General features: G+C 58.6%; 3 protein-coding genes across 4 annotated transcripts; 1 reads left to right on the forward strand and 2 right to left on the reverse strand.

Annotated features, from left to right (window-relative positions):
• Positions 1-662: 662 nt before the first annotated feature.
• On the forward strand, positions 663-11,041 carry ECI1 (enoyl-CoA delta isomerase 1). The gene is made up of 7 exons (XM_081255953.1): positions 663-978; positions 1,079-1,192; positions 4,110-4,237; positions 7,779-7,925; positions 8,732-8,853; positions 8,965-9,143; positions 10,536-11,041. The coding sequence occupies exons 1-7, from the start codon at positions 678-680 to the stop codon at positions 10,700-10,702; spliced, it is 1,158 nt and encodes a 385-aa protein (XP_081112079.1). The 5' UTR covers positions 663-677; the 3' UTR covers positions 10,703-11,041.
• A 121-nt stretch (positions 11,042-11,162) lies between these two features.
• Positions 11,163-14,967, reverse strand: DNASE1L2 (deoxyribonuclease 1 like 2). The gene is given in 7 exon segments (XM_081255954.1): positions 11,163-12,387; positions 12,760-13,011; positions 13,153-13,279; positions 13,281-13,427; positions 13,509-13,592; positions 13,671-13,759; positions 13,854-14,967. Coding segments are annotated over 7 exon segments (897 nt in total). The 5' UTR covers positions 13,998-14,967; the 3' UTR covers positions 11,163-12,333.
• Positions 14,968-15,149: 182 nt separating this feature from the next.
• On the reverse strand, positions 15,150-25,192 carry E4F1 (E4F transcription factor 1). 2 transcript variants are annotated; one of them, XM_081255949.1, is made up of 14 exons: positions 25,011-25,192; positions 22,418-22,566; positions 21,312-21,417; positions 18,649-18,842; positions 18,431-18,551; positions 18,094-18,246; positions 17,828-17,997; positions 17,269-17,478; positions 16,886-16,991; positions 16,509-16,726; positions 16,131-16,329; positions 15,915-16,057; positions 15,781-15,843; positions 15,150-15,699 (listed from the first exon to the last, which is right to left on the reverse strand). In XM_081255949.1, the coding sequence occupies exons 1-14, from the start codon at positions 25,168-25,170 to the stop codon at positions 15,343-15,345; spliced, it is 2,349 nt and encodes a 782-aa protein (XP_081112075.1). In that variant the 5' UTR covers positions 25,171-25,192; the 3' UTR covers positions 15,150-15,342. The 2 variants fall into 2 exon arrangements, with proteins under 2 accessions (XP_081112075.1, XP_081112074.1); XM_081255948.1 differs by having other exon boundaries at positions 15,151-15,699; positions 16,886-16,994.
• Between the last annotated feature and the right edge of the window lie 876 nt (positions 25,193-26,068).

Below are 26,068 nucleotides of genomic sequence, written 5' to 3' on the forward strand. Positions count from 1 at the left end.
GCTGAGTCTTAACCACTGCACCACCAGGGAAGTCCCAGAAAGAGATGTTTTATTACCTTTGTATTACAGGAGCTTTGAATTCTGCCTGACCAGAAATGTGGATTTCATTTGCTGCTGCTATTTTAGGTGGCCATGGAAAAACTATTTTCCACCTCAAAAACTGGTTTGTTCCACAAGGAACAATTGAAAACACTTAAGATGTTACAAAAACAAGTCTCAGTTGCCCCCCGTACTTGGCCCTTACCGTGTCCAGTGTTCAAACTGAATGGTCAGAACAGTGTTCAGGCAGGATCAAGCAAATACAAACACGAGATGTCTCCTTCCCCTTCCTTGTGGGGAGCACTGCAGTCCCACAGTGGTGTGAGGGCGCCTCACCCCTTGGGGAAGTTTAAGGGTCAGTTCTTAGTCACCAGGGTATGCTGCCCCACGCCTGTGGCTAAACCACCAGCAGTGATTCCTGGTCCCCTCACAGGCAGGAGGCGGAGTTCACACTGGCCCCCATCAACACCCCCTCTAGCATCCTTTGCAATGCCCACAGCTCTGCTGGCGGATATGCAGGGCCGCAAGCTGCCGGGGTCCCCACAGTCCCTGACTACCGCTCAGCTCACAACCCTTTCCGGGACTCGCACACTCCGTGACTTACGTGGGGTCCCGGGCCTGGGCGGCTCGATCTTTGCATGGTGGCGCAGCTGCGGGTCGTGGGGAGCGCGGCGTCTGGCCTGTCCGGGTCTCCCTACCGGCGCCCTTTCACCCCGCAGCCCCTGCGTCCTGCTCAGCTAAGCCCGAGGCTCCGCCCGCTCGGGCCTCCGACTGCGGCGTTGGCGGGGCGCAGCCCCCGCCTCCCGAAGGAGAGGCCTGGGCCCTGGGGGCGGGGCGGGCGGCAAGGCCACACCCCGGCGCCGCGACCCCGACCCAGCGCGGTCAAGATGGCGCTGGCTGCAGGAATGCGCGTCTCCTCGCGTGCCCTGCTCCGCCCGTGTGCGTGACCCGGGGCGGAGGTCGGGTTGGGCAGGGGGCAGGGGCTAGGGGCAGGGTCCGGGGCGCGGCAGGCTAACGGGCCTCGCGCTGCCCTCCGCAGGGGCCCTGCTCCGGGGCGCGACCATCAGGCGGACGGAGCCAGCGGCCGGCGGCGGGGACAGCGCGCGGCGCTTCGGGACCCAGCGGGTGCTGGTGGAGCCGGACGCAGCCGCAGGTAAGCGCCCGGAGCGCGGTCTCCCGAGCGCCCGGCCGCCCGGTTGTGGGGAAAGAGGGGGGCGCTGGCAGCAGAGCGGGCTTAACTGGGCAGTGCGTTTGATCTCCCCCAGCTCCAGGCCCAGACCTGGAATCCAGGCTCGGGAGAACGCTCGAATTTCTAAAGGCCACGGGATAAAGCCCAATTTTAAAGGCAGTTTCTGTTGAGTTCAAAGCGTAAGGGTCATCAGTCTAGGTGTTTTCGCTCCCCAGTTCACTATGAAGATAAAAATATTTCCGTTTTTAAAGTTTGGGGCATGTGCTCCTTAGCTATTAAATTGGGAATTAAAATAATTGGAAATATTTCAGGATAAAATATTTTAATTTTTCTTAATACTCCCAAGAGGCACAGACCCCAGCAGATATTTTTTTAATTAAAGCCAGGAGCCACAAGTGAAATCACTCCTACCCACTCCCATCAGAACACCTCCTAAAAGTCTCCAGGGGGGATTTTAAAAAGACAGAAAAAGCACTTTTGAAGGAGAAACCAGTGCGTTCTCTACCAGAGAGCACTTCAGAGCTGGGTCCTGAGCAGGCTTGGCATCGGAGACGTGCAGTGTCAGATTTTAGGACAAGCTGTCTCATGACCTCCCAGCTCCTGGCCTCAGCCTTTCAAGATGCCCCCCAACCCCACTCCACTCTGGCTTGGCAGGGAGCCAAGCTCCTCCCCAAATGGGGCTACAGTCTCAGACCTCCTGAGCCCCCCAGACACACACAGGTTGTGCAGCGCTGCCTGTGCCTGGACTGCTGTCAGGGCACCCACCGTGTTCCTTGGTTCAGTTCTCTAGTTTAGCTCCTCTCTGGGTTGGGGGCTGCCCGAGCCAGGTGATGAGGGGCCCAACTACGAGTACAACAAAAACCTGAGTTCCTGAAAGGATCATTTCTGTGACAGATTTGAATATATATCAAAACTTGCATAAAACACATTTTAAAAGTATTAGAGTAGGTGGTTGGTTGCACAAGATTATGAATATGCTTAATACCACTTAATTGTACACTTAAAAATGGTTTGAATGGTAGATTTTCTGTTATGTAAACAAGTAAGAAAAAAATTATCAGTGAGACAATTTTTTACCAAAGTGCTTTCCCACCCCACCATGGAAGAACTCGCTAGCTTCACCAGCTTATCGTGGTAGAAGGTTGAGTTTGAGGTCAGAAAGCCAGGCTTGGTTCTGTCCTCACTGCCAGACCTGGGTAACCTTCAGGCATCTTGAGGCTTGGAGGAATTAATGGAATAAAAGTGCTTTTTAAAATGTTTTCATTTGAGACTTCCCTGGTGACTCAGTGGTTAAGCATCTGCCTGCCAATGCAGGGGACATGGGTTCGATCCCTGGTCTGGGAAGATCCCACATGCTGTGGAGCAACTAAGCCTGTGTGCCACAACTACTCTGAGCCTGTGCTCTAGAGCCCACGTGCCACAACTACTGAAGCCCATGTGCCTAGAGCCTGTGCTCCGCAACAAGAGAAGCCACCGCAATGAGAAGCCCACACACGGCAACAAAGAGTAGCCCCCGCTCGCCACAACTAGAGAAGAGCCTGTGCGCAGCAACAAAGCCCCAATGCAGCCAAAAATTAAATTAATTAATTAATTAAAAAAAAAAAAAAAGAAACTTACCTCCGAACCAAGTTTGGGGAGCTCACTTCTGAAAGTTTTGATTGCTTCTTATGTGTACATGTACATACCTGTAGCCAGTTAATAATTACCTCTTCCTCATAAATCATAGGTCTCAAAAGAGTCTCTTTGCCTTCAGGACTTAATTCTCATTCCTAGAGAATGGTTTGTTTTGACTATCCAGAGATTTCCAAGGCCTTGACCAGGGAAATGTACCCTAAGTGAACAGTGGCATTTCTGAAGCCCTCGGGCCAGGCAGTGAGAACAGATGACCCCAGCCAGCCCAGGCCAGCAGCTGCACTGTCCACAAGGGCAGGCCCTGCCACTCCTGCTTTCCCTGCTGCTGGCAGTATAAATGAATAAATGGAGTGTTTAAGAACATCTGACTTCTGATATTCTTACTCTCAATCCTTAAACAAGCATGAAGCAGAGGCCCCCCACTGGAATTCCTCCTTGCACATCTGGTTCTTAAGAGTTTGCTCACTTACTCAAGAAACTAAGGACATGGGCTTCCCTGGTGGCGCAGTGGTTGAGAGTCCGCCTGCCGATGCAGGGGACACAGGTTCGTGCCCCAGTCCGGGAAGATCCCACATGCCGCGGAGCGGCTGGGCCCGTGAGCCATGGCTGCTGAGCCTGCGCATCTGGAGCCTGTGTTCCGCAACAGGAGAGACCACAACAGTGAGAGGCCCGTGCACTGCAAAAAAAAAAAAAAAAAAAAAAACAACTAAGGCCATTTCTTACTCCCCTGAGGATGTAGGACTTACATCTGGGAGAAAAAGATCAACAAAAATTTGTACATGAATGTTCGCAGCAGTATTACTCACAATGGCCAAAAGGTGGAACTAACCCAAGTGTCCATCAGCAGATGAATGGATAAGCAAAACATGCTGTACACAGATAATGGAACATTATTTGATCTTAAGAAGGACTGAAGCACTGACGCTACTACATAAATGAACCTTGGAAACAGTAAATGAAGGAAGACAGACACAAAAGGTCACATATGATTCCACTTATATGAAATGTCCACAATTGGCAAATCCATAGGAACAGGAAGGAGATTACTGATTGCCAGGAGCTGGAACAGGAGGAATGGTAACTGCTGATGGGTACAGGTTTCCCTTTCTTACAAGGTATATGAATCTCACCTCAGTTTAAAAAACCCCAAATCTGTGTAGCTTCCCATGGCCTGGTTGAGGGTGCAGGGTAGTTGGGGGTACCTTTCCCATGCTGGGTATGAGTTTTGTCCTCTTCATTTTCAAACTAGGAGTCGCCGTGATGAAGTTCAAGAACCCCCCAGTGAACAGCCTCAGCCTAGAGCTGCTGACAGAGTTCATTATCAGCCTGGAGAAGCTGGAGAATGACAAGACCTTCCGAGGCATCATCCTGACTTCGGTGGGTGCTCCTTAGCTCCCCCAAGGCCACAAGTTCTCAGGTCGAAGTCCAGACTCGGGAGCCCTCCTACACACTTCACATGGTGGAGAAAACCCAGGCAGCCCAGGCGCGGGTGCCACCACAAAGGGCTTCCAGGGGTTGTAGTCCTGGGCGTGGGGGCTCAAGGGGGCCGTGCCATGGGCAGCTGGTTCTCCCGCAGGAGGCTGATCCCTAGTTCCCAGGCCACCTCCCAGGTCATGGGGTTGTGGAGCCAGACCTGGGGCAAGCCTCGGCCCTCCAGGCCCTGGGCCAGGATGTAGGTGAGGGCAGGTGATGTTTCTGCAGGATACCCTTGAGGCCACGCGACCTCATGAAGGGTGGACCCTGTGCAAACTTGGCAGCAGCTTCCTGGGGACCCACCCAGGCCGGCCTCAGTGACGGTGCCCATCCCAGAAGCTGTGTCCTGCATTCCCGTCTGGGCAGGTCCTAGAGTTGAGGTCTCAGAGGGCAGGCTTTTTCCCTTCTGAATTCTCAAGGGGAATGGGAACGGCAGCATTTCCCCTACAAGCCAGCAAATGCTGGTAACAACAGGACTTTGTTGGGTCAGGAAGAGCACTGGGGTCACCTTTCAAGTTATAAGGAGCCACAGACAGCATGAGCGTCCCCCAAAGCTAAGTGCCACGATACTAGAGACCAATGGGAACACCTTGGCCCCACCGTCATTAAAGGTGCAGGAAGCAGACGGTCACAGCCTGCTTCCTGCACCTTTTAGGCCAGGGTTTGGAAGGTCCACTGTGGGCTCGCACCTGCTTCCTTAAACCCTCAGGTAGTCCTGGGGTGGCCTGGAGTTGCAGCTCTGGAGAGCCTGGCTGCCTCTGACAAGGGGACCCATCACTGTGCTGGAGGCATGGACCAGCAGGGGACCCTCAGGGGCTAGCCTGATGCACGCACCCAGTGCGTCCCGTGAAGCTGGGGTTTGCAGAGCCAAGCCTTGCCCCATCCCATGGGAGTGAGATGACATTATTGCTCCAAGAGTAGGACTGATACTGGGTGTAGATCATTTGAGGGAACTTCTAACCTGCCTAGAGATGCTGAAATTGCCTAGGAACTTTTCACCCTGGATAATTCCTGAAAATACTCCATTTAAGGTGTCATTTCATAGCCTGACGTTTTCTTTATTATGCTCTGAAAATGAGAGAATTGCGTGTCACCAAAGATAGGACCTTTAGAACGAAAGAGGGGAAGACCCGTTGCTTGCCCAGGCCCCCAGCCCCTGTGCTCTGGGGACAGGGAGCCAGCATTTGTCCCTCCGGAGCCTGTGTTCTCCCTGTGACAGTGTCCTCCCCTCCAGCAATGTGTCCGCACCTCGTGTTCTATATCAAGTGCCTCCTGTGTACGTAGCACAAGGCCTGGCCCAAAGTGGGTCCTCAGCAAATGTTTTGGAAGGACTTGTGTTAGTTGGGGCCACCTTAACAAAAGACCACCAACGGGGAGCAGTGGGGCAGAACAACAGAAATGTATTCTCTCACGGCCTGGAGGCCACAGGTTCAAAATCAAGGTGTCAACAGGGCCAATCACATCTAGAGGCCGTGGGGGAGAATCCTTTGCTTCTGCCAGCTTTGGGGGGCCCCTGGGGTCCTGTACTTGTCTCCACGTGGCTGTCTGCCCTGTCTCTGTGTCCGAATCCTCAGAAGGACACCAGTCAAAGGATTTAGGACCCCCATACTCCGGTATGGCCTCATCTTAACTTGATCTCATCTGCAAAGACGCTATTTCTGAATAAGGTCACATTCTCGGGTACTGGGGTGAGGACTTGACCTTGTCTTCTTCGGGGACACAGTTCGGCCCACTACAGACACGTTGCTGAATCACAGAAATCACCGAAATAGGCCAACCCACATCCATTTTCATCTGTCTGGCAGAGGCCATCCCCAGCTGGGATTAATGTGTTCGCTTCTCTCTCATCCAGAATAGAGTTCTTTGCCTTTGCTTCCCTCCAGCGCCAGGACTGTGGGCAAGTGCCGTCAGCCCCTCCAGCTTCTGTGCTGAGAAAATGAATTGAATTGGGGAGGCAGTGGGGAGGGGGGAGCCAGGAGCTCATGGTGGGAAGAGATTAAGGAAGAAGGCTGAAAAGCTGAATGTCAGTCCTGACACATCCTCAGAGCAGGAGCAGCTCCATCCCCCTGCCGTCCCACCCCCCCCACCCCCCACAGGCGCTGGCTCATGGGTCCCTGCTCCGGCCTGTGAGACAGCAGGACGTGGGGTACTGACCACCAGTCTTCCCATCCCTGTGGGGCCTTTTTAGTGACAGTAGTGGAACACGTTCCACGTAAACAAAAGGCCAACCTGCTGGTATCAGTGCACACACAGGCACGTGTGTACATGAGAAACACGGGGCTGTGTCTATGCCCTGCACTGCAACTTGCTTTTGTTGCTTAATACAAGGATGTAGAGGACTTCGAGTGTGGCTGCCCCTCCTCACAGACACTGCAGGCAGGGGAGGGGGTTCGGTCGTTGCTGCAGTAGCACATGGTGACCGCGGCCAGTGCTGGTTAGTGATCAGCAACCCCAGGTGCGGTGTTCTCGCGTGAGGGCTGGGGAGCTGCCCCTCCCCTGGCCTGCATTCTTGACAGAGCACCCAGAACCTGGTGCCCATGCCCAGAAGCACCTTCTGCCTTGATCTGCGCTCCCCACCCCCACTTCAGCGGCTGTGTTGGGGCCTGGGGCGTCCACATAGGACACACGTGCCTTACAGATCCTTCCCCAGGCTTCTGTCTCACGTGTGACAGCCCAGGGCAGAGGTCTGTCTTTTTTTTTTTAAAGCTAATGACCAGACTGCAGCCGTGACATAAGTTGATCCATCTTTTATTTTTTTTTTTTAACAGAAACCATTTTATTTCATTTATTTACTTTTGGCTGCGTCAGGTCTTAGTTGCAGCACACGGGATCTTTCGTTGCGGTGCTCGGGCTTAGTTGCCTGCGGCCTGTGGGATCTTAGTTCCCCAACTAGGGTTCGAACCCACATCCCCTACACTGGAAAGCAGATTCTTAACCACTGGACCACTAGGGGAGTCCCGAGGTCTGTCTTCTTGACTGCTCCCCACTCCCTCCTTGCCTGGCCGGGTCCTGACAGCTGCACCTTCTGGCCTGCACCAGAGTCTGCAGTTTGCTTTTGGGGTACATCAGAACGTGTGTCCCCTCCGACTGTCAGGAGTCCTCCCCAGCCCCTGAGTTCCTCTGCCCGGGATGAGTACAGAGGTATGCACAGAGTCCGGTGTGTTTATGTCCCTGGGGGAGCACCTGGCCCTGCTGCCTTTTCTTCCAGCTTGAAGCTGGAAAGGGAAGAATATCCCAGGATGCAGAAGGAACAGAGTCCAAGGGAGGTCCAGGCTGCCTCCCTGGAGCCCCCAGCTCTGGGCTCCTGGGGGCAGCATCCTGCTGCCCGAGCATGACCTCAGTTCCTCTGTCCCTTGAGCACCTGTGGGCTCCCTGGGCCCTGGGGCTGTGTTGGCACTGTGGGGCAGACTGTGATGGGACCCCTGCCCCCCTCCCACCTCCCCAGGACTGCCCCAGGGTCTTCTCCGCAGGCCTGGACCTGACGGAGATGTGCGGGAAGAACCCGGCCCACTACGCTGAGTACTGGAAGGCGGTGCAGGAGCTGTGGCTGCGGCTGTACCTATCCAACCTGGTGCTGATCGCTGCCATCAATGTGAGTGTTCCCGCTCCCGAGGGGCCTCCATGGCTCGCTGTGGGCCAGCCCTTAGGGTGGGGGTGGACGTGGCCCTGCCCTTAAGAAGCCCTCGGAGAGGAAGGGGTTAGTCGGGAGACCCTCAGAGGTCCCCAGGTCAGCTTGCCATTACAGACCAGGTGAAGGGGGGGCCTAGGGGTGGGGCTGGGGGGGACTTGCTCACTGAGGTGGGGGTGAGTGTGGGGGCAGGAACCAGGGCCCATGGTCGACGTGGCCCAGCAGGAGGGTTATGAGGGTGGAGGCAAGTGGGGGATCAGATCTACATTTTGGGAATATCGCTTTGGCCTAACCTGGGGAAGGCAGGGGTGGGGCTAAGGCCAGAGAGGTGCCAGGAGGGCCTGAGCTGGGTGGAGAGGAGGGATGGCCAGAGTCAGAAAGACTCCATGGGGTGTGGTGGCCGCTGACGGCCTCTGTTTGGGGCAGTGGATGTGTGAGATGAGGGCAGAGTGAGGTCGGGCCTCGGAGGACCTCCTGCTGGAGGAGAGGAGAGGCCGCTTGCTGCCCTGACAGGAGCCTGAGAAAAGGGGGGGGTGTTCTGGGCCTGAGCGCTGGCCGCCCTGCCAGTGCCCGTGGCCTCAGGCTGATGGGCAAGCTGGAGCCCATTGTGTGCACACCCCCAGACAGTGTTGGTACAGCATCCTGGGGGCTAGAGGCACCCAAGAGTTCACGGCCACCTGAGGCCCTTCCTTGGGACCCTGGCTCTCTGGAAGATGACCGGAACCAGCCACAACAGCACCCAGAGCCCGGTGATCCTGCTTCCCCTGCAGGGAGCCTGCCCTGCTGGAGGCTGCCTTATCTCCCTCACCTGCGACTACCGGATCCTGGCTGACAACCCCAAGTACCTCATAGGGCTGAACGAGACCTTGCTGGGCATCGTCGCCCCCTTCTGGTAAGGCTGGGGGCTGCACCCATACTCCACCAGACCCAGGGCTGAGCCCACCCCCCGACCCCCATCCCCCCGGGAGCCCTGAGCCCACCGTGAGTGGGTGTCTGCTTCCAGGTTCAAAGACACCCTTGTGAACACCATTGGGCACCGTGCCTCAGAGCAGGCCCTGCAGCTGGGGTTGCTCTTCCTGCCAGCAGAGGCCCTCCAGGTGGGCCTGGTGGACCAGGTGGTGCCTGAGGACCAGGTGCTGAGCACAGCGCTCTCGGTGATGGCCCGGTGGATGGCCATTCCAGGTGAGGGGCATGGGTGGGGGGTGTGTGCAACAGCTGTGGGTACCGGTGGGCAAGTAGAGCCCTGTCCCCTCCCCAGCCTGGAGCTTCTGGTGAGACAGGAAGTTCTCAAGCAATTCACAAATGAGCCATTCACAATAGCAGACTGACCTAGTGTCCTGAGGCTGATGTAACAAATTACAAGACGGGGAGTTGAGGGGGGGCCGGTGCTTAAAACAAGGGAAATGCATTCTCTCTCAGTCTGGAGGCCAGAAGTCTAAAATTGGTGTGGGCAGGCCCTCACTCCTGCCAGAGGCTCTGGGGGAGGCTCCTTCCTGCCTCTTTCAGTTTTGGGGGCTCCAGGCGTCCTTGGCTGTGGCTGCGTCACTCCCATCCCTGCTGTGTCTTCACATGACCTTCTCCCACAGTGTGTCTCTATATCTCAGAGCTCCCTCTCCTTTTAAGGACGCCTGTCCCTGGATTTAGGGCCCACCCTGAATCCAAGATGATCTCAGTTACACCTGCAAAGACCTTTTTCCAAGTAAGGTCTCTTGCACATACTTTTTTGGGGTCCACTGTTCAACCCACTACACAGACAACTGGAAACAGCTTGTGTGTCTGTGTATAGAAATAGGGCTGCTTGGGACTTCTCTGGTGGTCCAGTGGTTAAGACTGCCTGCTTCCACTGCAGGGGGTGCAGGTTTGATCCCTGGTCAGGGAACTAAGATCCCACATGCAGTGTGGCCAAAAAAAAAAAAAAAAAAAAGAAAGAAAGAAAGAAATAGGGCTGCTTATATCAACTATGGTAGAAACCAGGGATCAGCAGGATGTCTGTAAAGAGCCAGGGAGATTTTCGGCTTTGTTGGTCACATGGTCTCTGCCTTAACTACGGCGCCAGAGCAGGAGGGCGGGCTTAGAGCATGTGAGCTAACAAACGTGTCTGTGTTCCAATAAAACCAGGCCACTGAATTCTGAATTTCATGTAATTTTCACATACCACAAAATATTACCCTTTTAAAATTTTTTCCATCTATATAAAAATGTAAATATCATTCTTGGCTCTTGAGCTCTGGGGGGCCAGGTTTGCCGATGCCTGACACAGACAAATGCCTGAATACCGTGCAGCCATTAATTATGTTGTAAAAGAGTATTTAGTGACATGGAAAATATTGCCGACAATATAGTTAAGGGAAAATAACAGGTTAAAAAGGCAACTTTCACAATATCGTCCTGTATGATTTTAAAGGAAATCGATGGACAGTAGGGAACAGGTGGCTTTCATTTTCTTCTCTTTGCTCACTTGAATTTTCTAAGTTTTCTACCGGAGTTTCAGTTGGAACTCTCTTGGAAAGCTTGGGAATACCACTGTCCCGGAGCAGAGCATGGGTTTTCACAGGTGGGACCCATCTTCTTTAGATCACGCTCGACAGCTGACCAAGAACATGATGCGAAAGACCACGGTAGACCGCCTGGTGAAGCAGCGCGACGCGGACATCCAGAACTTTGTCAGTTTCATTTCCAGAGACTCCATCCAGAAGTCCCTGCAGATGTACTTAGAAAAGCTCAAACAAAAGAAAGGCTAAGGGCTGGGCTGCCCAAGCAGGGTTTTTAGCCATGTGCACCCTTCTGGGGGCCCTATGGTTACAAGGGATTTAAAGAAGGCGTTTTCCAATTTAAAAGTACTTTTAGCTCTTTGTTTTGCTCATCTCCCTAAAAGGCCTGTTCCTTGTAGCCATAGTCCCAAGGCCTGTTACCACTCACAAGTACCCTTTGTGCCTGGCGGGTGGGCAGATGGGCACAGCTGGCAAGCAGTGTTTTGATTTGGGAATCATAAACTGGTAGGTGGCACCCTTCTGGACCTCAACAATGTCACCGTTGAGTGTCTCCTCTCCCAGAGCAGAATAAAGTCCTTGAGTTTCCCATCCCTGGCTGGTGGGATGCCTGACTGCTGGAAGCATAAGGCCAGGTAGTTGTGGGCCCTGGCAAGCCACACAAGAAAAGGAAAAGAGAAAAGCCCTTGGGCCGCCATGTTTTTTTGTTTGGATGGAAAGCCTGTATAAATTTCAGAGAAATTGGGTGACTTGGAGAGGGAGGAGGGAGGCATTTTACATTACAAGTGTCCTAAATCTGACTTTAGAAAGACCCAGCAAGAAAAGCTTGTTCAAATTCTTGAAACAAAGGTTTTTCCCTCCCATACAATTCAGGCCAGTTAAATCCTGCCAAAGGTGAGACGCTTCGAAAACCAGAAACCTCATCAGGCCCCTGTCAGTTACACTGTATACCCCAGTTCTGCTTGTTCCCAATCCTCAGGTGATGGGTTTACTCAGGGTGCAGGCCACTGTCCTCCCTGCTGAGTCCTTGCCCAGCCCAGGGCTCCTGAGGAAGAAGCTACCAGGAAGGCACCTTTGAAGGAGCTGTACCACTGTGAGCTGTTCAGGTTCTGTGGACAGGACCTTAACCCAACCTGCCTGCTCACCAGTGAGGAGGCTCTCAACATGTCCCAGTGCTGGCAGCCGGCTGGTTGCAGGGGGCCAGCCTTCTTGACCTTCCCCCCGCCAACTGCAGTGCTGGGTAGGAAAGGACCCTCATAACACGAGTGCCTGTGAGTTGCCTGCAGACCTGGGAACCGGGGCCATAGGAGGAACACTGAAGACTGGGAGGTTGGCCTTGCACATCCACCCTACCTGTGTGTGAGCACTTACCCCCAGCTGCACTCAGTACAGGTGCTTGAAAGCACTTAGTTTGCACAAGGAAACAGCAGGGAGCTTCAGCCAGTGAGCACTGGAGCTGCCTTCTGGAGCCAGCCTGGTCTGGAGGTGGTCAGTTCCCAGCAGGATGTAGAATGGGCAGCCCAGGCTGTCCCTGTCCCCTAAGTGGGCTGGGACCAGGGACCTGCTGGGCTGCAGGACGAAGGTTTGTGCCCCAGAAGAGCTGAGTCCTAAGAAGGACATGAAGGCATCGGAGCCAACAGGTGTGTGTGGTCCTGGCTGAGTGTTCGCTGTTTACTGAGCTCAGCTGTGTGCCCAGTTCTCTACGAGGTGCTTCTCACAACCGTATGAGGTAGTGGTGGCAGCCCATTTCACGATGGGGAAACAGGCTCCGAGTAGTCCCATCACTTGTCCAGGCCCAGCAGACCCTACCCTGCAGCCCCGTGGGGCTTCCTCCTTGTGGCCAGAGTCTGCAGGCAGCCTGCCCTGGCCAGGCTTCAGGGCTGTCAGTGGGACTTGAGGGTCACCTCCACAGGAAAATGGTCACTGATGGCCAGGGCCTGGAGGGAGAAGGGGCCAACTCTGAGGCCCTGCTGAGCAGCCAGTCCTCCCTCAGGCTGCACCCCAGAAAACTGCCCCATTCCCCCCACCCCAGGAAGGGGCCCACTGGGTGTCCACAAACCACTGCATCTGGGGGTGGGGGAAGAGACCAGTGAGGCCTGGGCTATCCATCCCACCTGCGCGGGTTGGGTGGGAGCATGGGCTCGGGACCCCACTCTGGGGAGGTAAAGAGCTTCCTGTACTGCCATCCCAGATTTGTTCCATTCGCCAGAACTGAACCTCTAAGGGCCTTTTCTAGAAACAGTAGTGCAGGGAGGGGAGCGCCAGGTATACTGAGGTTGGGCCCTGCTCCTACTGGGCCCAGCACTCGCCTGAGCCTGGTACAGGCCGAATTCCTCCTGGAAGTTGTGTACAGCGGCCGACTGGGGCTTCAGGCTGCTGTGCAGGCGGGCACCGCAGACCACGATGCGGTCGTAGGCACAGTCTGACTTGCCCACCGTGGTGTCGGCGCTGTCCGGGATGAGCCACTTGAAGACCTCACTGCTGCGCAGGCGGATGGCTGGCCAGTCCTGAGCCTGCACGTAGCTGCAGTCGGCGTTAAAGTCGCCCAGAAACAGCATGTCCTGTGGGGCACCGCGGAACCGGGCCTGAGCCTGTGGGAGGGGCCGCGCGTGCAGAGCCTCACGCCTATGGCCGACCCCTAGGGCGCGCCTCCGGGACCCTGGGCTGTGGGGCAGGGCGGGGCCGTGCGGACACGGGCTTACGTCGGTGCCCCACTTGTCTATCACGTCCAGGTACACATCGTAGAGTGCGTCGATCTCGGCCACGGCTTGGTGCGGCGACGCGTGCAGTGGAATCAACACTAACTCCTCGGCAGCTGCGGGAGGAGGTAGATGTCAGGGGCTGGGACGGGACCTGCGGGACGGGCGGGGCCTCACCTGACCCGGGTGCCGAGAACTTGACCACAAAAGGTTCACGACTGAAGGCGTCCTCTGGGTCCAGGTACTGGTACGTGTCCACGACCGACACCGCGTCCTTCCTGGGTGTAGAGGGTGGGTAGGCGCCCTAAGTGGGCCCCCTCCTGCCCCGCGCACCCCTCCCCCGCATCCCCGCCCCTCACCTGTAGACGAACAGGTACGTTTCCTTATACTGGTCCCGACCCAAGGGCTCACTGCTCACGAAGCTGTACTCGTGCCTGGAGACGCTGCGGAGACACCGGCCAAGCCCGGGGTCAAGGCATCGCTCCGAGACCTGGGCCCACGTTGGGCCCTGCCCGCCATACCTGTTGATCAGCTCCATGAGCGCGAATACTGCGCTCAGGTCGGAGTCCCGCACCTCCTGCACCAGCGTGATGTCATAGCCTGCCAGGATCTGGGGGAGGGGCCGGCAGGTGCGGGGTCACGTGTGCGCGGCAAATCAGCCCGCGGAGCCCAGCTGCGACCCCGCCCAGGGCCCCCAGCCTCACTTGCGCGATGATGCCGCTGCAGGCCGGGTCCGACACTTTGCTGTCGCCGAAGCTCCGGATGTTGAAAGCTCCGATGCGCAGCGCCGCGTCTCCAGCAGCCCCTAGCGCCCAGAGCGCGGCCAGTAAGGCCAGGGGTCCGCCCATGGCGCAAAGCAGGCAGGCTTAGAGAGAGAGACACGGCCCGCGTGAGCGCGAACATGGAATCGGACACACCAGCCCACCCTTCTCAGTCCCGGCTGCTGGGACGCGGGGGCCGGGCAGGTTCTGCCACCCACTGGTGGCTGGCAGGAAGGCATATCCTCCCCCTGCCGCTCTCCAGGTCTCCCCAAGGTGGTGGGCTGGGCTTATGGCCGTGGCCGTTCTCCTCCGTGGGGAAACTGAGGCCCAAATATTGAGACTCCATTCACATCCAGCCTCGGCTCAGCACCCACCCCCCAGACTCACCTGAGGGATGTGGATTGGCTATGTCAGAGGTTTAGGATCTGGGTCCCAGTAGAAGTCAGAGGTCCCAGCTGGGGGTGTGTCTGCAGCACAGGACAGACTGCAAGGGCTTGGTCTCGCAGCAGCTCTGGTGCCCCAGCTCCGTGAGTATTTGAAGCCCTGGTCCAGGGAGGGGCCGGGACTGCACTGGGTCCCGCCCCCTCCACGAATTGGACACTGTTAACTGCTGGCTCCCATTCCCACAGAGACCGCCGCCCCCCCGCAGGGCAAGGCGGCAGGGGATCCACCTTGAGACTGCTCTGGTGCCCCCAAGCCTGTCAGAACAGGGACTCAGAAGGCCCCGCCAGCCCAAGAGCAGCATCAGGACTGGGAAAGAGGACCAGACATGCCCACCATCCAGGTCTTGCTCCTGTCCCTGCCCCCGAGAAACTAGGTCACCCAGAATCTCCCTCAAGCTGCATCTCTTCAGGGAAACATAAGGCAACACGACCAGGAAAGACTGGCCCCATTTGTGGCCCAGCATCTCCTGCTGCTTCTCCACATGCTGTCACCTCAAGGTAAAAAGCCGAGACTCCTGGGTCTCCCAGCCTCATTCCCCGGCCCCAGGGAGGCCCCAGGGTTGGAGGCTAGGAAGCAGCATCCCCTCCCACCCACCTCGACGGGCCTCAGGAAGCTGGGGTCACAGCTCCAGCTGGGCAAGGCACCAGCAGGAGGCTGCCTGTCCACATACCATGACACCCATACACTGCCAAGGTGCCGCCAGCCCTGTTGGGATCCCTGGGCAGGCAGGGGCTGCCACAGAGGAACCTGCCAGGGCAGTGGCACCAGCCCCTGAGGCTGCCACTGCCGCAACATCACAAGCGGCGGGTTTTCATGTTTTATTGTAAAGCAACCAAAAACTCTGTGTATTTACACTTTCACATCTCCTCTGAACGCCTGAGTTCTATGCCCATCTTCTCTGTACTTGGCCAGGCAGGCAGGGGCAGGGCACTCGGGGTCCTCACCCCCTGCCCTAGCCCAGCCCCCCGGGACCCTGCAGGCGCCCGTGTTAGACGATGACCGTCTGCACCTCAAGCTGGCCCTCCGGCGAGGCGATGACCAGCTCTCCCGCATGCTCCAGGATCTCAATGTCCTCCGATGAAACCATGGTCACAGTGGCCTGCTCGGCACCATTTGTACCCGAGCGGGCTGTGAGCACAGTGCCCTCGCTGATGGCCGAGGCCAGCGTCATGGCCACCTGCTCCGTCAGGCTCTCGGGGGTGGCGATAGTGATGGTGTCGGCAGCAGCTGCCTCTGTGCCCAGCCGTGCCTCCTGGTCCATGGTCACATTCTGCACGATGATCTGGTGCCCGGCGCTGGCCTGGTGCACGATCTGCTGCACTACCTTCATGATGTGACTGTCCACCTGTGGGTGGCTCAAGGCTCAGCCCATGAGTCTGGTGAGGGTGCCAGGCCACCCCACCCCGCCCATCCCCCAGCCCCTCACCTCCGTCTGGGTGCCCTCGATGATCTCCGTGGCTTCACTGGTCTCTGCATCATCCGCAGTGGCCTGGACGGAGGGTCAGAGGTCAGCCTTGCCCGCCCCAGGCCCTATCCGAACCCCGGTGGCCCCACACCCACCTCGATGATGTACTCCTGGGTGTCAGCTACCACGGATGAGAACTCGACCAACACGGTGTGCGGGTCGTCGGCGAGGACGGCAGCGGCTGCTGCGGGGCTCTCCTCGGACACCAGCACCTCCTCTACCTCCAGCAGGCAGCCCCCTGTGGCAGGGAGCTTGGTCAGTGCTGGCCGGCCGCGGCCCCCCACCCCCTCCCTGCCACCTCCCGGCCCTACCTTTGGTGCGCAGGTGCCGGTTGAGCGTGCCATGCTCGGCAAAGCCGCGGCCGCACTTGTAGCACTTGAAGGGCTTCTCGCCTGTGTGGTGCCGCACGTGCCGCACCAGTGAGCCCTTCTCCCGGAAGCCTCGGCTGCAGAATGGGCACACGTGCGGCTTCTCCTCCAGGTGTGTCCGGAAGTGCACCTGCTGGGCATTCTGCGGGGACCCACCATCAGGGCCAGCCTGGCCTTGGCTCTCCCAGCCCCCTCTGAGGGCCCCGGTTGGGACTGAGCAGGCTGTCCTGAAGGGTGAGGAGGGAGGTCTGGGGGCACGGAACAAGGGACAGATCTGGCTTAGGGAGCAGGGAGCCCGCAGGTGGGGGATCAGGGGCCCACCTTGGTCTTGTAGCACTTGCCACACTCGGGACAGGGGTAGGGCCTCTCATCTGAATGGACACGCCGGTGGCCACGGACGTGGGCGATGGTCTTGTAGAGCTTCCCGCAGTCCCCACAGCGGAAGCGGCGTTCGTGCACGTGCACCTCCTGGTGCTTCTTGAGCAGGTAGGCCTTGGGGAAGGCCTTGCCACACTGCGGGCATGTGAATGGCCTCGGCCCTGGGGCCACACTCCATGTCAGGCCGGGACCACCACCCAAGGGCGCCACCCTAGCCACCTGCCCACAGGCAACCCTGACCATCCACAGCACACCCGAGAGCCCCTCCTGGCTACCCACGGCCATCCACTGCCCAGTACCCCCACCATCCTGCCACCCACCTGCGTGGCCTCTTTTGTGGGCCTCCAGGGTGGCCGCCGTTGGGAAGGTCTCACTGCACTGAGGGCACGGGTGGGTCCTGGGCACAGCTGAGGCCTCACTGGCCACCTGCTGGGGGACCACAGCACACCTCTAGTACCCATTGCAGGCTGGGCCCAAGCAGCACCGTGGAGGCCAGTCCGAGGCACCCCCACCCTGGGAGGCTCCATAATGGGCCCAAGGAAGGCGATAAGCAGATCAGGGGACAAAGTCACTGCAGACAGTGATGCAACTTTCCACCGCAGGGAGCACAGCAAGGAGGCTGGTGGTGGCCAGGATAGCATGGTGACTTTGTACCCAAGGTCCAGCCCCCCAGAAGGGGCACGCCGGCAGCGCAGGCACCTACTGTCTCCACCTGTTCCACCTCCAGCAGCGGCAGTTCTGGGGGACCATCTCCCAGGGGCTGGGGACTGGACACAGTGGGAGGGGCTGGCTCCAGGGCTCCGTCCTCCCCAGGGACCCGCTCAAGGACAATGCCGGAGTTCTGCATGGCCTGGTGCAGCAGGTTCTCACGGCTGCCCTCGCTGGAACAGGGAAGCTCCTCGGGGCCAGGGGGCTGCAGGGGAGGCAAAGGGAGGCTGGCCAGGCAGCCCGGCACGCAGCACCCACCCGCCACCACCGCACAGGGCAGCCCCAGGGGCCCCCGTGCATACCTGGCGTCTTCACTCAGGAATGCCCCTGGGAGCCCCACAGCCTGCTCCACCTGCCTTCCCCTGCCCCACCTCATCCCCAGCTCACTCTCCGTTGCCCCTCCCTGCCATGACCTGGGTCTCCCATTTCCCCACCCAGCAACCAGACTGAGCAGCAGGAAGGCAGGCCTATGTCAGTCGTGTTCCCAGTGGAGCCAGTGCCCAGAACAGAGCCTGGTGCTGAGCAGACAAAGGCCTCCCCTGACCTGTCCCCACCTCTGGGGTGAGGGCTTTCATGCCCAGGGGAAGCTCTTGCATCTGGACGTGGACTTCGTGGATGACAGTGCCCTTGGCATCTGTCACCAGGTGAATCACAGGTGAAGTTTCCATGGGCCCACCTGTCATTGCCGATGATGTAACAGTCCCCACAGTGGAGGCACCAGGCCCTTTAAGGCAGAACCAAGAGAGTCCATGAAGAAACACCCAACCAGGGTGGCACTCTGCAGCCAGGGCCGGGGCAGGGAGCCCCCAACCACACTGACCTGTGGGAGTGTCCTCTTTGCCAACAACCACATCTTTGCTCATGCTGAAGCGGATTTTTTCTGTACACGGGGTGAGAGACTTGAGGTGCCGGGTCAGTGCACCCGACTCGCGGAAGCTCTTCCCACACTTGGCACACTTATAGGGGCGCTCATCTGCAGAGAGAATGGCGTCAGCCTCGGACGGGATGCTGGCTTGGTGCTGAGGGGAAGGCAGGCCTGGAGCCACAGCCTCAGTACCACCAGGAGGAAGGGGCCACAAAGCCTAGGAGCCGGGAACCCCCAGGGCCAGCAGCAGCGTGCTGTGCAGCTCCCGGCCCCAGGCCCGAGGCCAGCTCACCTGTGTGCCGCCGGTGGTGCCGGATGAGTGAGCCTTTGGTCCGAAAGGAGGCCCCACACAGTTTGCACTCGTGGTCCTTTCGGCTACTGTGGGTGACCATGTGGGCCTTAAGGATGCTGCCCTGTGGGGGAGGGGCAGCGAGGCTCAGGCACCTCCCTGGGCAGGAGCGGGAAAGCCTGGCTCCCACAGCCAGTGCGCCCACGGCCCCAGGGCCTCACCGTCTTGAAGGTCTTGTGGCACAGCATGCACACGTAGCGGCCGTCCTTGTTCACCAGCAGCTTGACCTGGGCCTGCTCACCCTCCCCAGAGAGCCCAGGCCCCTGACAGTTGGGGCTGCCCCGGGCCTCTGCCATCCTGCTGTCCCCCGGCTCTGCCTCAGAGGCCACGATGACCTCTTTGATGTGTCCACCACCTGAGGAGAGGCAGATGGGCCTGAGCCTTGGGATGCCACAGACCCTGCCGCTTCCTCGGATCCCAGCCCGAGGACACTGCTGTGGCACAGTGGAGTTGTCTTGACCAACCCCCAGCCCCAGCACATGGTGCCTGCTCAGCCTGAAAGGGTGGGAGGTACTGTGCTCTGACTCCACGGAGCTGCCCAGAGGAGTTCCAGGCCTCCAGAATGAGTTCAGCAGGGAAACCCACCATGAGCACGAATGCCCCCTCCCCTCAGCCAAGAGGCACGCACGACTAGATGTGCACAGGGGTCCCGCCGTGTCCCAGGGCGGCAGAGTTCCGGCACAGAGGCAGTGGACAGGCCAACTCGCCACCATCGGCCCCCTCGCTGCTCCAGCTCCGGCTAACGTGAGGAGGAAATGCCTCTGGGGATCACCCACCAGCATCTGTTGGTTTCAAGGCAGGCAGGCAAGAGACCCAGCCTGGGAGAGGGAGCGCTCGACATGCCTAGGACAGTCTGAGGAAGGCTGGCTGTGCTTTTGCAGCTCTCATGGGAGCTGAAGAAATCTGACACTGTGCAAAGCTAAACTGTAAACACACTTCACAATTTCTGCTCATGAAAACGACACGTGGCAATCGGTTGTGAAGCCGCTTCTTAGAAACCATCTCAATCAGGCTGGCATCGTGTTTTGACAAGCCATTCTTCCAAAACAGAACGGAAGTGCCGTGACTCAAACAATTAAGGGCATCTCTCGCTCCTGCCCTAGCTGACATGCTTGAAGCTTTATCTTTCTTCCCCCCCAGGAGTGAATTTCCAAAAGAACAGGGATTTCTGCCAGGCTAGGACTTGAGTTTGAGTGTGGCACAGCAGACAGAGGGGTCAGAGAAGAGGGGAACGTGGCTGCCCTGAGTCCAGAGACAAAATGCAAATTTGTTTCCAGGGAAGAGGCAGGAAAGCCTGCAGTGGGTATCCAGCCCCCTGTGCAGTCCCTGGAAACTGCACCCCCCAGCCCAACAAGGACTGAGAACCCCCAGCCCTGCGATGCGAGCAGCTGGTGGTTTAGGACTCTGGCCTGGGCTCCAGATCCTGAGCAGCTGACGCCAAGGGGACATTTGGGGTACCCAGGATGCCTGCAAAGGGGAAACTCCCAAGGGTGCAAGAGAGGCTGGGGGTGCCCAGAGAGGAGCCCCTGGAGCACAAGGAGCTGCCCAGCCGTGGGCTTGGGCCAGCTGGAGGCTGGATGGCAGGCAGGGCCTGGCTAGCCAGGGGGCCAGAGCCTGGAGATGCTACCTGAACCCAGGGAACCTGTTTTCCCATATGACACCACCACCCAAGAAGCCAAACTCCACACCAGGGCTGGGCATGGCCCCACCTCTCACGTCAGCCCTCTTATCCCAGAGGAGCAACAGGCAACCGTCCTCGTCCACAGGAATGTCGGGGGAAAGACAGTGTGGAGACAGGGACAGGTCCTGTAGCTTCCCTAGGATGGGACCCTGGAGAACAGCCTGCTCTGAGGTTCCCCTCCCCCAGGTCGCCTCCCCACCTCTTCCTACTCCAGCTGGTCCCAAGGGCTTCCCAAGGCGAAGTTCTACCTGTTGCTCAAACTTGCTTCCTGTCCAGTCACCTACTCACGTCCCTGCCAAGGCCCCTGCCCATTCCCTTCCCAACCTCCCGTGGCATCAGGCCCAGCCCAGCCTCCCTCCACTGCCACACTCACACCCAGCCCCCGGCTCCCTCGGGCTGCCCTTTGAATGTCCCAGCTGCACGCTCACCTGCCTCCTATTAAGAAGCACGTGACCCAATCCAGACCTCTCAACACCCCAACACTCCCTGCCCTACTGCACTTTAAAAAAGCCATCAAAGAGCCTGACTTGGCGTTGTATGCTCTTAAAGGCATGTGAGAATCAGGATAGGAATTGCCGCCCCCACGCCGGAGGGAGTGAGCACTGGGGAGGTGAAGGCAAAGGTCGGGCAGCAGGTCAGGGTGGAGCTGGAGCAGCAGGTGCACCCCACGCACACCCCAGCCTGACCCTCCAGAGCCAACTGTGGGGTGGGAAGTAGGAACCAGGGTTGGGGTTGGGGGGTGGCAAAAAAGTAGGGAAGGTTCCGGAAGGATCAGGGCAGAGACAGTCTGGGGCAGCAGCAGGAGAGAGCAGCCAGCTAGCTCATGATTTATGCACAAAGTGAAGACTCCCTGAAGCCCAGGTGTCCCCCAGGGCTGCCCAGGTTCTTGGCTGCCGCTTTCTGGCCAGGGCAGGGCAGGGCCTGGTGGCCAACGCTTGCTCTTGCTGCAGGCCCTGCCCTGGGGAAGGTGCACACAGGTCTCAGCCCCTCCTCAGCCAGGCCTTGCTCTCGGGACAGCAGAGGGGCACAGGCAGCAGAGGTCCCCAGCTTCCAGCCTTGACCGTGGATGACTAACAGGTCAGCAATGCCTCAGCGCTGAGAAAGCCACGCGTGAACAGCCATGGTGGGGCCAAACCAGCTTACCGACAATGTCAGGAGCGTGGCTGATGTCTGCCGTGAGAGCGGCTGCCTCCACCACGATGTGGGCCACAGTGATGGGCTCCTCTGAGCCTGCTGCTGCTGGCTCCACCTGCCATTGGGTGACAGGGGACAGAGGAGACTCGTCTCCAGGGCTCCAGAGCTCAGGTTTATGTCCATGCAGGATGGCTGGGGTGGGGCCTCTCATCTCCCCCAACGGACCACTGCTCTGAGCCTGACTCCCAGCCTGAACCCTCCACCCCAGGCCCAGGGGTCGGCCCCATCACTCTAATGCCTCCAGCCACCAAGGGCCCCATGTGGAGCCCTGAGCACCCTCAGGGAGGACTCCAGGATGAAGCGACTAGAAGCTCCAGCTTGAGACTCAGCTGGCTCTACAGAGATGAAGGTGAGCACCTCCACCTACAGCCCAGCCAGGTGATCGGGGGAAAGGGCCCCCAGGGATGTGGGGCTGGGGGCCTTCTGGAGGAGAGGACACCTCTGGGAGGGGCAGGAAAAGAGCACAGAGTCAGAGTGAGACAATTCTGGGCCCACTCCTCTGGGCCACTCCCAGGGTGACCAGAGGCACCTGACTTCTCTTGGAGTCTCCTTTCCCACTTCCATAGGATGAGGATGACAAGAGCGCCCAGCCCACAGGGGTGCTGTGGGCCTCAATAGGACTGTGCGTGTACAGCCCAAGTACACACCGAGTGCAACAAAGTTGGCCATTTTTATGACAGAGTTGTGGGATCCACGGAGCCACATTTTGTTTGTGGGATCCCCAGAAACCATAGGTACAGGACAGGAGACAAAAGGACAAAAGCCACCATGATATCCCTAAGCCAGGACAGGCCCTCAGGCTTCAAGAAAGGAGGGACCCCAGGCCCCAACTGTGCAGGCTTCAGCCAGAGGCTGCTGAGAGGGCCCACATCCCAGGCCATCCGGAAAAGCCCAGAGCACCGCCAGCAGTCCCCCACCCACAGCCGGATGCCTGCCCTCTGTCCACCCCGGTGGCACAGGTCCGTCTTGACATGCCTCCACCTCCTCATCCTGCTGTCTGCTGAGGGGCGGGGTGGAGGGCACGCACGTGTGCAATGGCAGTAGGGGGATGCTACCTCCTGACCCAGCAGCGCAGCAGGAGTGGTGGCAGGCAGGGCCTCCTGGGGCACCCGCTGGCAGACCTTCTGGAGCTTGTGCTGAACAAAGTCCTCCAAAGCGGTGAACTCCGCCTGGCAGCGGCCACATCGGTGCACGTCATCCTCATCTGAAACGAGCCTGCGGTCAGTGGGGCTTGGGAGGGATTCCAGCCCCAGGCAGATGCACCCAAGGGTGGCATCAGAACCAGAGGTGCCTTCCCCAGCCCTCCCAAAGGGGCTGAGAACACTCTTGGGAGCCCAGGGTGCCAGGCCCCTTCTCCGGGGGTCTGCAGCAGTGCCCACCCTAGGAAGAGCAGCATCCAGCAGGGGATAGCCCTGACCATACACTTAGGCTGTAGGGATCCAAAGCCCCTACTTCAGAGATGAGGGGAGAGAGGCCCAGGGAGCAGCTGGGAGGCAGAGGCATTCAGCCAAGCTGGTTTGGGGACAGTGGAGGACCAGGGTTTAAGACTGTTGGGGTTTGCATGTGCCCTTGGGCACCTCAGTGACCAGGTCTGGGTCTGTTTCTTCATCTGTAAAATGGGCCGACTCAGTGTGTGTGTACAGACTCTAGCTGAGAGGCCAGTCCTCAGCAAACATGGGAGAGGTGGGGCACCCTCACCCATGACCACTCTTTTCTCACTCCGACTTCCGCTTCACTCGTTCCAAACAGGCGGCACCTCCCTACTCTGGTGAAGACGCGCAGGGTGGGACTTCCCAGAGAGGTTCCACACCCCAGGGCCACGGGCCACCGCACCTGAGCCCCTCACCATCTGGGCTGACCAGCCAGTGCCTGCCCCAGGTCCTGCAGGAGAGACTTCCGGCTCACTGAGTCCCCTACTGTGTGCTGGGCATATTACTGGGGCCAACAGCAAATCCAGCCAGCACCCTGAGGAAATAGAAGTGACTATTCCCTCTCTAGAAAAACAACTTGAGATTCAAGGCCACCCAGCTGGTGAGTGTTGGGGCCAGAACCGGAACTTGAGGGTCTACCCCAGACACCCTGCTGTTTACCCCAAGGGATGGGGAGATGCTCCTTCTGCTTTCATAAAAGTCTGCCAGTTCCCACCACCTCACTGCAGTCCCACATCAAGGTCAAACCCAGGCCTGGAGGACAGAAGGAGCCCAGTTGATGTCTACTGGATTAATGAGCAAAGGGCCAAACCACAGCCGAGACTCACAGAAGGCCACCTGACAGAGGGCGGTCCCCTCCAGATGCTTCATAGTCACAAGGCAAGCACTGAGGTGACTGTACCCTCCTAACCCTCCCACCCCACTCCCCAAGTATGACTCAGCACCAGCGTGTTACCACTGAAGGAATCCCAACCACAGAAGGGGACACACACAGCCCCTGTAACACTGAGTGAGATAAGGCCCTGGGTAAGCCCAGCAGGGCACAGCAACCTCCAAAGAGACCCCTCTGCGGGTAGCACTGCCCCCCATGCCAAGCTACCTACCCAAGCTGGAATAAAGAGCAAGAAATGATGTACTGAGAATTACAAATCCTGTGGGGACAAAGACCACCACCCCGATATCACCACCAACCCCCTCCTGCCCGGCCCAGTCTAAAGCTTCCTGGGACAAGCTCAGAGGGTAGAGACCAGAATTCTGTCTCTAAAAGCTATCAGTACCCCTGTGTGTCCCCAGAACTGTTCTCAGAGATTCACATACATCCTCTGTTTTGATTCTCACCACCATCCTATGAGGCAGCAGAACCCAGAAGTTAAGGGAGTGGGTTGAGGAGTCACACAATCCTGGTATCCAACAAGTCCTTGGTACTTACTAGCTGGGTGACCTGCTCACTTTCACATCTTTGAACCTCAATTTTCCTCATCCACAAAATGGGAATAATAATAGTAATAATAATAATGGCATCTAGGGCTGGCTTGAGAATGAAAAAGTCTGATGCATGGTAAGTGCTCGATACATTATCCTCAACAGTAGCATCCCTATTCTGTAAGGGGAAATGGAGGCTCAGAGAGGTATGTGGTTACCTGCCCAGGATCAAACAGCTAGAAAGTGGCAGGTCTGGGACAGAGCTGGCTGCAGCTTTCCAGCACTGGGCTCTGCTGCCTCCCCCCGGGTGCTGCTAAGACCCGAGGCCCCGCCCTCCCGGAGCCTCCAGTCACACCCCGGCCAGGGCCCCAGTGGCCCGTCAGGTGAAGTGGGAGGGGGCGCGGAGGAGGGCAGGGCCCTGTTGAGACTGGGAGGCAGAGGGGGGCCGGGCCGCTGGCCTGAGGGCGGGGCAGGCAGTGGAGGCGATCGCCGAGGTCTACACTGACAGCCCCGGTGGCTGTCACAGGTGAGTCACAGGTGACACAGGTGAGTATCCGCGGGTGGGCACTGGGGCCCACGAGGGTGATGGGCGCCCCGCCAGGGTTAGGCCTGAGGGTTTGAGGAAACCAGGGGGCTCGTGGAAGGCTATGAGGGGTCCCGTGGGGACCTGTGAGGTCTGCAAGGAACCGGGCCTGGGAGGGTCTGTCGCGCCATCAGCTCAGGCCGTCGGGGCCTCCACCAGCCAAGCTGAGCCGTCCCCACCCTGGCCGCTCCCGGCCCCGTCCGGCCCTGTTACCTTCCTCGCTAAAGGGCGCCGGGAGGCCGAGGAAGCCACCGGGGGCCAAGGCCGCCGCCGCCGCCGCCGCGACCCCACCCTCGCCCGCTTCCTGCCCGGCTTCGGCCCGGGCTTCTGCCGTATGCGCGGCTGTTACCCGCACTGCCATTGCGCCCTCCATGTCGCAACGCGCCGCAGGAAGATGGCGGATTTACGACCGTGTCGTCATAACAACGGGCCGCGCCAAGGCTAGCGAGAAGACAGGAGGAGGGCGATGGGGCGGGGCCAGGGTGGGTTTGATTGGCAGGAGGCGGGGCGGGGCCCGAGGGTGCGGCCTGGAACCGCAGAGGCGGGGCCAAGCTCAGGGAGAGAGACGGGGCGGGACTGCTGGGAGTGGTGTAGTTACGGTGGAGAGGACTGAAAGGAGGAGGCGCGGGGCCTGGGAGGGCCCGCTGGGCGTGGCTGGGGCTGGGTTCCGGCAGCTCCTTCAAGGCTCTAGCGAACTGGCGGCTCCAACTGACCGGCCCTGAGCCGGTGCTGCCGCCGCAGGTCTCAGCCGCGATCCGAGCTCGAGTGGGCCGCTGCCGGGACACCGCCCCAGCTCGGACCAGTAGAGTGGTGCTCGCTGCCCGCCCCCGACCCCCGACCCCCCCTTGGGTGGCAGAACCTCCCTTGATGGTTGACCCAGTCACAGGGGAAAACCGAGTTGGGGATGGCTCACGGGTAGCTTCACTAACCCTTTCACTCTTTATTTTATTTATTATTTATTTTTATTTTTATTTTTGGCTGCGTTGGGTCTTCGTTGCTGTGTGCGGGCTTTCTCTAGTTGCGGTGGGCAGAGGCTACTCTTCATTGCGGTGCGCGGGCTTCTCACTGCAGTGGCTTCTCCTGTTGTGGAGCGCGGGCTCTAGGTGTGCGGCTTCAGTAGTTGTGGCACGCGAGCTCTAGATAGCAGGCTCAGTAACTGTGGTGCACGGGCTTAGTTGCTCCGCGGCATGTGGGATCTTTCCGGGCCAGGGCTCGAACCCGTGGCCCCTGCATTGGCAGGTGGACTCCCAACCACTGCGCCACCAGGGAAG

The sequence above is a fragment of the Mesoplodon bidens genome, assembly GCF_964165515.1.
Source record: "Mesoplodon bidens genome assembly, chromosome: 15".
NCBI lineage: Eukaryota > Metazoa > Chordata > Mammalia > Artiodactyla > Ziphiidae > Mesoplodon > Mesoplodon bidens.

Bases quoted from the DNA above. Each gene is read 5' to 3' on its own strand.
- ECI1 (XM_081255953.1), top strand. From the start codon at position 678: ATGGTGGCGCAGCTGCGGGTCGTGGGGAGCGCGGCGTCTGGCCTGTCC. The intron at 979-1,078 runs GTGCGTGACCCG...TGCCCTCCGCAG, and splicing joins GCGTGCCCTGCTCCGCCCGT to GGGCCCTGCTCCGGGGCGCG. The intron at 9,144-10,535 runs GTGAGGGGCATG...CATCTTCTTTAG, and splicing joins CCGGTGGATGGCCATTCCAG to ATCACGCTCGACAGCTGACC.
- E4F1 (XM_081255948.1), bottom strand. From the start codon at position 25,170: ATGGAGGGCGCAATGGCAGTGCGGGTAACAGCCGCGCATACGGCAGAA. The intron at 18,843-21,311 runs GTAAGCTGGTTT...GCCTCTCCTCAG, and splicing joins CCACGCTCCTGACATTGTCG to GTGGTGGACACATCAAAGAG. The intron at 17,998-18,093 runs GTCAGTGTGGTT...TCTGCCTTAAAG, and splicing joins CAAAGAGGACACTCCCACAG to GGCCTGGTGCCTCCACTGTG.